Source organism: Psammomys obesus, unplaced genomic scaffold (genome assembly GCF_907164565.1).
Source record: "Psammomys obesus unplaced genomic scaffold, mPsaObe1.curated_primary_1811, whole genome shotgun sequence".
NCBI lineage: Eukaryota > Metazoa > Chordata > Mammalia > Rodentia > Muridae > Psammomys > Psammomys obesus.
Window position 1 is genome coordinate 66,037,787 of NW_026585504.1, and position 12,515 is coordinate 66,050,301.

A 12,515-nucleotide genomic window follows, 5' to 3' on the forward strand; every position below is an offset into this window, starting at 1 on the left:
AAAGTCAAAGCTTTTGGTTAGGGTTTTGTTTTTTTGTTTTGTTTTGTTTTTGTTTTTTTGTTTTTTACCTATAGCGAAAGACCAAATTAGCTGTATAGTCTTGGATACAGAAAATAAGAATTCTCTAGCTCTCTTAGCACTTAGGGTCCTGCGGGGATTCGTGTTTAGCACAGTGCCTGGCTCATAGTGAGCCTGGTGAATGTTCAATATTGACATTAGTAGTATATCATAAAACTTGAGAAATAGAGCTGTGCTCACCCCTTATTGTTGATTCAAAGATGATGGTTACATAAAAATATTGTTGAGTCGATCAGATGGTATAGGAATTGTTTCAAATGTTTAAGCTCTGTGCCTACCCCGCTCGCTGGAATTCTAGTGTTTTCTTAAATGCACTGAGTAATTGGAAAATATGTCAGTCTTCAGCACTCCATGAAACCAACTGAAAGAATTTATTAACTGAAGTTGAACCCACCAATATATTCTGGAAACATTCCAGGGGTTTGTTTGGGGAACTTTCTTGAGCTCAATTAAAAGTTCTCTCAGAAGTTGCACTCCTCGAATTAGAGTTTAATTTTTGTTCCTCCATAATGCAATAATAAAATCTTGAGTTTGTTTAAGGGAAAGAGTGAGCAACTGAATTTACAGTCCCCAGGAAACTCCTTTGCTGCTCCCTGCTGGACAGGGCAGCTCCCAGCAGGCTGGTTACCTCTGCCACGTTCCCATCGGATCCAGGATTAATCCCATGACTGGTCCCTAGAAAAATCCACCCCCACGCCCAAGGAGCCAAATGAGTCCCTACCACAGGGACTTTGACTTCTTTCAAAACTGGACCCCAGAGGTCACTAAAATACCAGATTGCTATTTTTGTGTGTGTGTGGCTTTAGCCTCTTCCCTGGTAGAACAACTGTGGGTAGATGGAACAGAGAGGAGAATTTGCTGGAGTCCAGGGTGCTTTTCTAATTCCTCTCTCGTCTCACCGGGTCAATGATTTTACAGTTCGAGGGATAAAATGATTGAATTTACCTTTCTCGGAGCTTCATTCTTGCCTAGATTTCGTGACGCTTAGGCAGTTCTTGGCCCTCCCTGGCCCCTACTCTCCACTTCCCCACAGCTGGGCACATAAGCTGGATAGTTGCCTGCGGAAGCCACATGGGGAGGAGGGACACGGAGCAGAGTCTGCAGCACCCTCAGAAGCTGGCCAAAGCAGACATGGGAAGCGTGGGGTCCGCTTAGAGCCCAGTCCTAAAGAAGATGGTGTAACCACGGTGCCAAAGGACGTGTGGCGCCCTCCACTGTAGTTGCTGCCACAACCCTGGTGTTAAGCTCATGGCCGTTCACGTCTGTGTCTTCAAATGAATCCGGGTGCAACTGTTTTCCACTGTCGCTCCTGGGGCTAAGTCACAGGGTCCTGCAAATGAGGTGTCGCTGGCCCCAAATTTACTGTACTAGGCAAGAAGAACACCGCTTTGTTGTCCCGTGTTGTAGAGAAAGTAGGGAGAACTTTATTTTTCAATAAACTTTTCTTGTGTGACAGGTGGCAGTGATTGGGATGGGGGAGGGCTGCATTTCATGGTGCCAACACAGTCACTTTCAAAGGTCTGTTCAAGCAGTGGCTGGATGGGGACAGGGAGACGGAGGCTGAGTTCCAAGAGTGTGCGATGCGTGTCTGGGAACCTGGCTTCTTCAGAAGACAGGTGTGGTGCCCCACGCTGGAAACCCCAGTTCTAGGGAAGAGACAATGTGGTTGGTGTACGTGGGGCTGGGAATATGGCTGAGTGGGTGAAGTGCTGGCTGGGCGGGCACAGTGACCGAGAGTATGACCCACAGGGTCCATGTAAAAAGCCAGATGGGCTCCACGTGTGGACACACAGAGGAAAGAGAGCACGCACACACAGAGAACCTGCCCACAATGGAGATATCTACATGTTGGCACGCACACCGACAACTCTCAGATACAACCTCCCCATTCCATACAAACGGTAACGGTCTTTATTGGCTGCCCTCTGTGAGAGCTACAGAACACGGTGGAATGGGCTACGTCTACAGCACTTCTACGTCACATGAACTGAGGGCATCTTGTTCCTTCTGGAGGAGCGAGCCACTTCTCCCAGGCTGAGGCAGCATGTCCGTAGCACAGCACACAGAGAGATGCAGATTCAGGTAATGGGTATAATTATTTATTACAAATAAATGTGTGGAGTTTCACATCTCTCAAAAATGGGGCCTGGGTTCTCATGGATGTGCAGGCTCTGAACGTGGAAGGAAGGGCTGTGTGCTTACGTAGCTTGTCCATGCAAAGCTCATATGTCACTAAACGCTTTGAAAAATAAAAGGTCTCCTTCTGAACACCTTTGTTTAGTGTTGGGGTTAGTAAAAGTGTATGAAACGGTGACAGAAGTTAGGAAGTGATTTTCTGATGGAATCTGCTAGGGGAAGAGTGTGAATCTAGAGGTGGCTTAGCCACATGTGTCAGGAGGAGGCGACAGCGTCAGAGACCCTAGCCTGCTTTCACGAACCGCTTGACTCCAGGAAATAGAAAATGTCACTTCCGGCTGAAGATGGGGAAGCGTGGCGGCCCCTCCTGTGGTGGGCGACTGGGTGAGGGTGTCGGACGGGTCCACCCCCCGGGCAGACCTCGTCCCATGGTCAAGGACTCCATAAACGAAAACTTCCCAAAATGAAACTGGATGTGCAGATAAATATTGGCACCGTCTGCCTGCGTGGAAACCTCCGGTCACGTGACACTTCCGCGGGGGCGTCTCTGCCGCCCCTCCCGCCGCCTTCACTCAAACATTTCGTAGTGACGCGTCTGCCTCACTCTAGGCACCATGTCGATGAGGAGCCTGCAGAAATGGAGACAGAAAGGCTCACCTCAGCACCGGCAGAGCTGGGGGAAGCTGAGGCTATCTGTGGGTTTGTCTGTGTGTGCAGGTGCCTGTGGTGGGTGGGGCCCTGTGGAACCCAGGTAACCTTCCCCATCCTTCCTGAGGAGTCGTCCACCTTGACTTTCTGAGACAAGGTGTCCCACTCTTACCTAGCTCACTAACTAGGCTGGGCAGGCGGGCAAACCCAGGGTCCTCCAGGCCACACCTGTCCAGCCCTGGAAGTATATGTGTGCACCTCCACGCCTGGCTTTTTTTTTTTTTTTTTTTAATGTGGGTTACAGAGATCAAACTCAAATAATGATGCTTTCCTACCTGAGCTACCCACAAGTCCTAGCTGTGACTTCTTCTGCCCACAGACTACACTATTGTTTTTTTTAAAACATACAGCCCAATGGCATAATAAATAATAAATAAATCTAAAAAAAATGTGAACCCCATGCCAAGATGGTTTTGCCCTCCCTCCAGAGTGGCTCTTTGCATGGAGTAGGCCCATTTTTTTTTTCAATTTTTTATATTTATTTATTTATTCAGTGTGTGTGTGTGTGTGTGTGTGTGTATGAGAAAAGAGAATGTGTGTGTGAGAAACAGAGAATGTGTTTGTGTGTGTTTGCTCACACACACCGCTGGGCAACTATGGAGGTCAATTCTCTCCCCCTTCAACCATGTGAGTCCTGAGGATTGACCCCAATGGTTTAGGCTGCAAGGCGTCTTCACGCACTGAGCCATCTCAGCAGCCCCAGGAGTACTCCCTTGTAAGGCCTTGCTAAGCCTAGGACTGCCTGAGCCTGGGCTCCCGCTGCTTCCCAGCAGCGCACATAGGCATCGGGTAACAGAAAAGATGCTCAGGTGGCACTCACCGGGGCATCATGGGGCCCTCATTATAGCATTCTGGAGATAAAGGCAGGAAGATCAGAAGTTCAAGGTCATCACTGGCTATCTAGTGAATTTGAGGCCAGCCTGGGCTACCTGACATCGTGTCTTAATAATGGCAATAATCAAAATATATAGTATAGAGGAAGGAAAGGACCATTTAGTGAATGAAAAGAACAAGGAAGAAGCAAGCGAGTGAGGGGTAAAATCCTTTACTCTCTTCCCAGAGGCCCTTCTTCACAGGCCATCCCACAAGGAAGGCTCTGCCCCTGCAGGCCTTTTCCTACCTCTCACAAAGGTCAGTGCTGGGAAACGCTGTCCCCTGAGCCTAACAGCTGCCACTGAAGTCAAGGCAGCCACAGCAGCCCACAGGCGACCCACAGGAGCTGCTCTGTTGGCATTCCCTCGGAGAAAAACGGGGCAGGGAAGGACCTTCTCACTCTCACCTGAGACCCCAAGCTTCAGGGTAATTTCAAAATTAATGAGCAATGCGAGATGGCCCTACCACTGTCGGCATGCCATCCGCCCTGGGCAGGCTGTCTTGGGCTGTGTAAGAAACCAGGCTGAGCGAGCCATTCAGCAGCATCCTTCTCTCCAGCGAGTTTCTGCCCAGACTGCCCTCCTTGGTAGAGTGTGACAGAGAAGATTAAATGAACCCTGTCCTCCCCAAGCTGCATTTGGTTTGTCACAGCAGCAGGAGCCAACTAGAAAACCTATGCTCCTATAAGCAGCTCCTCACCCATGTCCCTTAAAAAGGCCCAATACCACGCACCAAGCTACACATGCATGGGCCCATTACTTTGGTCCATCTTTGGTGTCCTAGCTGGGATGAAGAGATGTTTGTTGACATCTCCCAGGAAAAGCAAATGCAGCGCTCATATTCCTAGGCATAAAGGAGTGATACGTGAGGTCCTGCTTTTCTTTCCTGACTGGAGACAGTGTTGGAGGAAAAGGGGTTCTCGGGGTGTCCCTACACCATGGGTGATACAAGATAAAATCAGAGCCATACTTGACCCCGTAGGCAAAGATGGTGAGACCAATCAGGACCCCAATGCTGCCATCCAGGTACCAGACTGCCGCGTTGTGTTTGAACACTTCCGCACTCAGAAGGATGGAGAAGCCCATCACGCCCCCAACAAGAGAGTTGAACCCTGAAAAAAAAAAAGAGTGATTACACAGTAATCCGACAAGTATACTGGGCCTTCATTCTGTAGAAGAAATCTGTACACACACACACACACACACACACACACACACACACACACACATTGCTAATGGTTGCTTTGTTCTGAGTTAACCTTCAATCTAGAAGCCATCCAAACAGCTGGCTCAGGAGCTCAGGAGGAATTCAAGGCTCAGTAGCCTCAGTGTAGGGGACCCCGGGCCCCTACACAGAGAAGAACAATGATGCAGGAAAAGCAGAGCCCAAGGGGCAAGACTAAAGGGAATGACGGACTGCCTCTGCTTCCTCTCCTGGATAGACCTCTAGGTTGTGAAGCCTCCGTGTTCTCAGGCTGAGGCTCTCTGAATAATCAACGTAAAGATTTACGTCTGTGGGGAGATGGCTGGGATCCTTCCCACCCAGCATCGACATCAACCCAGATAAGGCAGCATGGCCTGCGGGTCTGTGGTCTCAACATTCCTGTAGCAGGAATGACGGTGGATGAACCCCTGTAGGGAAGGCCCCCTTGTCTGGGTGAGCCTTCCCCTGCACATTGCTCCCTCCCAGGGGGAGACTCGGCGCCCACATGCCTCCTCTGTACCCACTGCCCGGCCTGCCTCCTCATCCTCACAGCTTGTTCCTCTCGAAGTTCTTTTCTCCCCAGCATGCTATCTCTGCTGTTTTTATTTTACCATCTCTCTTCCACTAGAAACCTAACCCTGTCCTTTTCCTTTCTGTCTCCCCTGTCTCAGAACAGGGTGCTGACATCACTGGAGTCGTTAGTGGATGATCACAAGAAGTTGGGGAAGAAAGGAGGGGGTGAGGTGACCTTAGCCTTGCTGCACGGCTCAGAAAAGGTGAGGAACAGAAGTTCCCCCTTCAGCCACTAGATGGCCACATGGGTCCGCTGAACCAGCCCTCAGCCCGTCAGCACCACGGACAGCCCTGTGCTGCCGCCTCCCAGCTGAGGGGCTGCGGCAAACACAGCTCCTGAGCCCAATTCTTCAGGTGACCTCTGCTTCCCTGGCCTTTGTAGTGACTCCTATTAGCTTCTCTTTCACAAACACAGAGACTAGGGACTAAGAGAGAGACAGAGACAGAGATGGACAGACAGAGACAAAGGGAAAAGGTCACCCTCAGCTGTCATTCTCATATCACTTTCTATCATGTTTTTTGAGGCGGCCAGTGACCCTGAAGCTACCTGGTCTGAAGCTAAGCTCCCTCTGGCTCTCCCCACCAGGACTAGGATCACAAGGATGCATCAGTGCTATGTCAAGGTATTTTTTTCCAGTTGGGTTCTGTAAGGTGGCACTCAGGTCCTGAAAGTGCGTGATTAACACTATTAATTAGATGAGCATCCTGAGAAGGTGTTATAGAGGTTCTGGGCATGTTTAAGTTGGAGGGGGATGAGAACCCTGCCAGAGGGCTCCCTGGTCCCTCCAGCCTGTCAGCCCTTACTTGAAACCTCCCCAGGGTGACCTCTCCCATATTTCTGTCTTGCTTGTATTACTCATTTGTTGCTCAGAGCTATTTTATGTTACTCCTATAGCCCAAGCTGTCCTCATACTCACGAAGAATGACCTTGAACTCATCCTTTTGCACTCCTGTGTTCTGGGATTACAGGTGTGCCTGATCTTTTAGGTACTGGGGAGGGAACCCAGATCTTCACTCATTTAGGCAAGCACTCTGCCAACAGAGCTACATTCCTGCCTCCACCTTCGTTCTGCGGGCATGTTTGCAGACTTACTGACTACAGCAATAAAGCAGCTGGGCCAAGACCAAATAAAGCAGCCTCAAGAAGATGCCTGCCGTTCTTCCATGACTCCACCATCCACCAGCTGCTGACCCTTTTCCCTGAAGACCTGCTTCTCGGCTGCAAAGCCATCTGACCTCCATATACACAGGCACACAAAGGACCTGGGAGGCTGAGCTCGCAGGACCCAACTCCCACAGGGCTCCAGTTGTGAGCCTCAACACCATAGGAACGGGAAAGGTCTTTCGAGCCTACAGGATAAGAGGTTTCTAGAACGGTGCTTCTTGTCTCTTTTGGGAGAGAAGGTTCTTGTTTTTGCCTCAGCCAGCGGAAAAGCTGCAGAGCATGCATCAAAGTGAGGCAAGACAGGAAGGCAGGGGGGTTGGGTGGCATCAGAAGAGGGAGAAGCTCCTCCCCCAGACGTCTGGCTGAAGCACGGGTTCTCAGCCTTCCTGACGCTGCAGCCCTTAGCGCTGTGCCTCATCGTGTAGTGGACCCAACCATATTATTTCCGCTGCTTTCTCATATCTGTATTGTTTGCTACTGTTGTTAATCATAATGTAAACATCTGATACACAGGTTAGCTGATATAGGACCCCTGTGAGGTCACGACCCACGGGTTGAGAACCTTGGGATAAAGCCTCCCACCAGCAGAGAAGCAAGAATCTCGGGGTAATTAACAAGTGCTTAAGGCTTCTCCCCCTTCTCAGCTATGAGCCTGGAATTTTCTGGAAATCTGAACAGAAATCCCATTAGCAGGGAAAGGAAAAGACTCCTTGTGTCACCTCATGGCCCCAGTTTTTGCCTGATCAAGTTATAATCCCATCCAAGCCATCTCCAGAGCCACCTCCTGTATCCTCCCTCTCAAAAGGGAGAGGAAAAATGGGGGAGGGGTCCTAATCAACGTTTTTAGATGAAACTTGGGAGACAGCAGAGGCCTATATGGCTAACATGAAGACAGCTAATTGCTTACTGAAACCCCTTGAGGATTCCACGCCCGCACTGCAGTGGGCATATCTTACTTCCCTTAGTCTCCCCTGAGACCCACACGCCCCTGTGTGGCTGTGTCAACTGCCTTCCGCGCACCCTCGGGTAGGCCTATATTAAAATGTCTTGCCAGGCCCTCCAGCTCGCTTCACCACACCAGCTAGCTCTGAAACTCCTTTCAGTGCCAAAGACACGAATTCTGACTGGCTGGAATCAAAGTCCCCAAAAGTCTAAGATCCTCGGGCCACTGAGGGTGGCAAAATGGAGCTGTAGCTGTCTCCTGTCACTGACCAACCTCTCCCAACGCCTCCTCCACCCCGACCCCGCCACCTTCCTAAGACAGGGGAAAAGGTTGCAGGTCGCCCCCTAGTTGTAATCAGTGACCGACTGGAGCCTGCATCCGGACTGTGCAGTGAGGAGACGGCTCTAACTACGCACCGCGGCTCCTTTAGCCTGAGACAGCCACTCTACGAGAGGGACCCTCTTCCCATAGCCACGGAGACATCCTCTAACCGTCCCTGTGGCCCCCTCCTGGCCCCCCAGAGCCCTCTCCCCACCTGAGCTGTGCCTCCCACCCTTCTATTCCTCACTCAAGACACCCAGAGGACCCTTCAGAATACCGCAGTCATGTCACCCCAACTACTGAAATGTTTGATATAATAGCCACCCTTCTGCCCTTGATTTCCTGACCTCAACCCCTGGAACCTGCCCTCTCCTAACATCCAGAGCCCCTTTCCATCTGGCAGGAGCCTTTTCCTGGGGAAGGCCAACCAGCATCCATTTGCTTAAGAACACTTTTTACTCCACCTACCGACTTTTCTTTGGAATCCCCGCTTTCAGTTTGAGCACAAACGGACACTTTTGCTTAAGTGTGAATGATTGTGTGGGTCAAAAATCAAAGTCAGAAGGAGCAGAGATGTCTCAGTCAGTAACAGAGGCCTTGAGTTCTAGTCCTCAGAACCCATATCAAAACAAAACAAAATAAGACAAAAAGCCAGGCCTAGTGGCGTGCATGTGTAATCCAGCTCTGGGAGAAAGAGATGGGTGGATTCCTGGGGCTCTCGCCAGCCAGCCTAGTCTACTTTATCAACTCCGTGTCAGTGAGAGGCTTGTCTCACGGAAGAACAACAACCAAGGTCTTCCTTTGGCCTCTATGAGCACGTGCAGCACTGAGATGCTCAGCACAGTGGTGGAGGGTCGGAGGTTCTGTGAAGCCTAAGCACAGATCTGACTATGGACTATCCCTGAGACAAAGGGAACCATTCCCACAGGTACAAGGCCTCCGTTCAGGGAGGTGAGGTCTTGGTGGTCTTTGTCACCTTGACACAGTCTAGCACCAGTGGGAAAGAGTCTTGGTGAGGGGTTGTCTAGATCAGGCTGGCCTGTGGGTGTGTGGAGAACTGTCCCCACTGACTTAATTATTGTGGGAAGAATGTCTGAAAGTGAGCAGCACCCTTCCTTGGATTAAGGCTGTAGGAGAGTGGAGAAAGCTGGCTAATCACTAACAAGCACACCTGCGCTCATTCTCTGCCCCTGACTATGCATGTGTCCTGGTGAACTGCTTCAAACTCCTGCCTTGACTTCCTCAAAAGCTGGCCTGTGACTGAAAAGTATACACCAAATACACTTTCCCCTAGATTGGCTTTTGTCAGGATATTTTATCACAGCTATAGACGGTCTTCAGGATTATAGGCAGGTCTGGAAATGGCTCTGACTGTCGAGTCCACATTCAGGCTTCAGGCTTCATCACAATGGAGGTGGGGACTGCAGACGCACACAGACACCAGGCTCCTGCAGGCCAGTAGAGCCCGGGAAATGGGTTCACCTTATCAGCGACCATGGGGCTGCATGTGTTGTCCCCAGCGGGCTATTTTGACTATACTGTGACCCCCTCCCCAGGTACCGGGACGATGGAGGTGCAAACCCCACAGCTTAGAGAGACCAGGGCCCCACACAGCTCTGTCTCCTTCTGCTTTAAGGACCTGGGCCAGACTGGCAGCTCCGTCTCCATGGGGATCTCTGGGTGAGGGGATCAGGGACTGCCTCTATCATGAACTCAGTTGACTGCTCTGTGATCACTCGCTCCTGATGATGCAGCCTTGCCAGGCCCCAGAGGAAGAGGATCCAGGCAGTCCTGATGAGACTTAACAAGCTATGGGCAGATGGCAATAGTGGAGAACTCCCCCTTTCAATGGACTAGGGGAAGGGGATGGGGAGAAGAGGGAGGGAGGGTGGAACTGGGGGGAGTTGAGAAAGGGAGCTTCAATCAGGATATATAATTAATAAATTGTGGAGAAAAAATAAAAATTAAAAAATAATTACAAGGACTACTTAAACAATAAAGATGTTTTGAAGAAGAAGGAGGAGAAGAAGAACAACAACCTCAGCCACCACATCCAGGCCTTGAGCTGGCCCACCCCAACAACTACCCCATCTATGAACTTCTGGAGCATGTGAAGGGGTGGGTCCTGCAGACCCAAAGCTGCAAGACCTCCATGACACAGGCAACAGCAGGACAACCGAGAGGAGTCCCGGTGAGGAGCCAGAGAACTTCAAAGCAGACCAAAGACTCCACTCAGTGAGCATCTGCAAGTCGAAATGTGTGGACAAAAGAAACACTGTGGGACACACTGTGGGACACCACAGCTTCCATAGTCGGATTTTTTTCCTTTTGGGTAGGACGTTGCAAGAGCAGGCACAATGGGGCAGGGAGATGAGGACTGGGGCGCATGATGTGAAATTCACAAAGAACCAGTAAAAAGTTAAAAACAAAACTTTTTTTTAAACTCAAAAATTTAAAAACAAATTTTTTTTAAATAAAATTTCCTACTTTCTTAAAAAAAAAAAAAAGAACCTAGGCTACAGCCATGTCCCTCAGAGAAATACTCAGACTCATCCTCTAATCCATTCAGTTTAAATACTTTTGACGGAAGTTTTGTTTTGCTTGGTTTTGGGGCAGGTCTCACGTAGCCTTTGCTGGCCTTACACTTACTATGAACCTTGAACTCCTGGACTCCTGCCTCCCCCTCTCTAGTGCTGGGACCACAGGTGTGCACCACTACACCCGGATGACGCCCCAATGAGGCTCAAACCCCAAACTGGGCAAGCCCTCTATAAACCGGATTATATCCCAGCTCTATTTCTCTCCTTAATAAAATAAAAGGTCAGGCACAGTGGCACGCAACTGTAATCCCAACACACAAGAGTCTAAGGCAGAAGAAAGGAAAGTCCAAGGCCATCCTGTGCTACACGCAAGACCCTGTCTTAGGAAACCAAAAGAAACCCAGCCACTTCTGTTTCCTGTTATTAAACTTAGGGTGGCGGACACCTGCCTCCATGTGAAAGCTTCAAGTGTCATGACGAAAGCTGTTTGGGGAAAAGGGATGGGCATAAATGGATCCCCTGGTTGTTGAGGTCCTCTGCAGGACCAGCATCTGACCGAATCCAGGCAGCACCACCCCTGTTTTGGAGCTCAGCCCTCAGACAAGGTACACCTGTCCTACTCACCATCTGTGATGAGAGCTCTGCTCGTCAGGACCTTCCCCAGCATGAACTTCAACACAGCCAGGACGCTGCAAAGGATCCCACTTAAAATAGAGACGCTGAACAGGAAATCATCCTAGAAGAGAACATTCCAGATTTTGACATGCCATCTCTTGCTAGAGCAGTCATCTGCAGACCCCCCTGTCTTCACAAGCAGCTTTGTGCAAAGTACAAGTTATTGCCACCAGGTGGCAGTATACTGCAGGCGCTCACCTGTGTGACTGGAGTTGAGAAGACAGTATTAAAAACAGCCAGCTAATATTTACAAAGCCATTATGTATTCCCTCCCTTCTCACTATTCAGCTAAAACCCACAGCAATCATTGATTGTCAACAGGGCTGGCCACGATGCCAAGAACGATGTCGAAGCAGTATTCTACAGATAATTCACAAAGCAGCCGATTGAGTATTTGGGGCCATGAATCCTTTCTTACAGAACCAACTGGATCAGCCACAGGATCATTTGTGGCAGAGATATTTAAAACCTTATGGGTTTTTTTTCTCATTCACACAATTGAGATTTCAAAGATAGTCTTCAAGGTGGGAAAAAAAATGCTGCCTAAAAATAGTTCTCTGTTGAAGTGATTTTAACACTTCCTATAGCTGCTGCGTTAACGTTTGCAAGCAAATGGGTGAGTCACATGTGCAGAGCTGGCGTCTTCATCGCCATCTCCTGACATCAGGCCCCTTGAGATCTCTTCTGTGCTCCCCTGAGACAGCCTCCAGGTTCTCCCAGATTAAAACGCACTGCCAGCAGAAATCTAACTCGGTAGCTGATATCCACAGAGAAATAGGATCTTCCTCAAGCATTTTATTAATAAACTTGCTATCCTAGTGACAGACAAAGGGACAAAGGAGACAGCTTGGTTTGCCAGGTCTGAAACTAAACTAAATCATTCAGAAAATCACCTCTGTGGACCCGAGGTTTCCGTATAATGTTAGAACATCGGCCCCAAAACACGCATGAAAGGCAGGGCAGCTCTGACAGCAAGTGCTCACAGATTCTCCCAGGAAGATCGCCCCGCACCACCGGCTCTCCTCGAGCCTGATCACTCAGCCCCACACCACCGGCTCTCCTCGAGCCTGGGCTGGACTTAGAGCTCAAAACAGGCAAATATAACGTGGAAAAGAGGAAGCAGAGGCAGCTGAGACGGTTGCTAAGTGGATGCCATGCCTGCCCACAGGAGTTCAGGAGCTCAATCCCTGGGACCCGTGTGGTGGAGAGACCCGACTGCCCCAACTTCTCCGTGGCCCTCCACCATGCTGTGGCAAGTGCACATGCACACACACACACACACACACACACACACACACAC

General features: G+C 49.9%; 1 protein-coding gene across 1 annotated transcript in view; it reads right to left on the minus strand.

Annotated features, from left to right (window-relative positions):
• Window positions 1-2,161: 2,161 nt before the first annotated feature.
• Tmem163 (transmembrane protein 163) overlaps window positions 2,162-12,515 on the minus strand; it is a gene marked incomplete at its 5' end in the record, with an annotated part of 157,918 nt that continues 147,564 nt past the window's right edge. Inside the window, 3 exon segments of the mRNA XM_055602033.1 lie at window positions 2,162-2,843; window positions 4,765-4,906; window positions 11,165-11,276. Of these exon segments, the coding sequence (XP_055458008.1) occupies window positions 2,783-2,843; window positions 4,765-4,906; window positions 11,165-11,276 (315 nt within the window).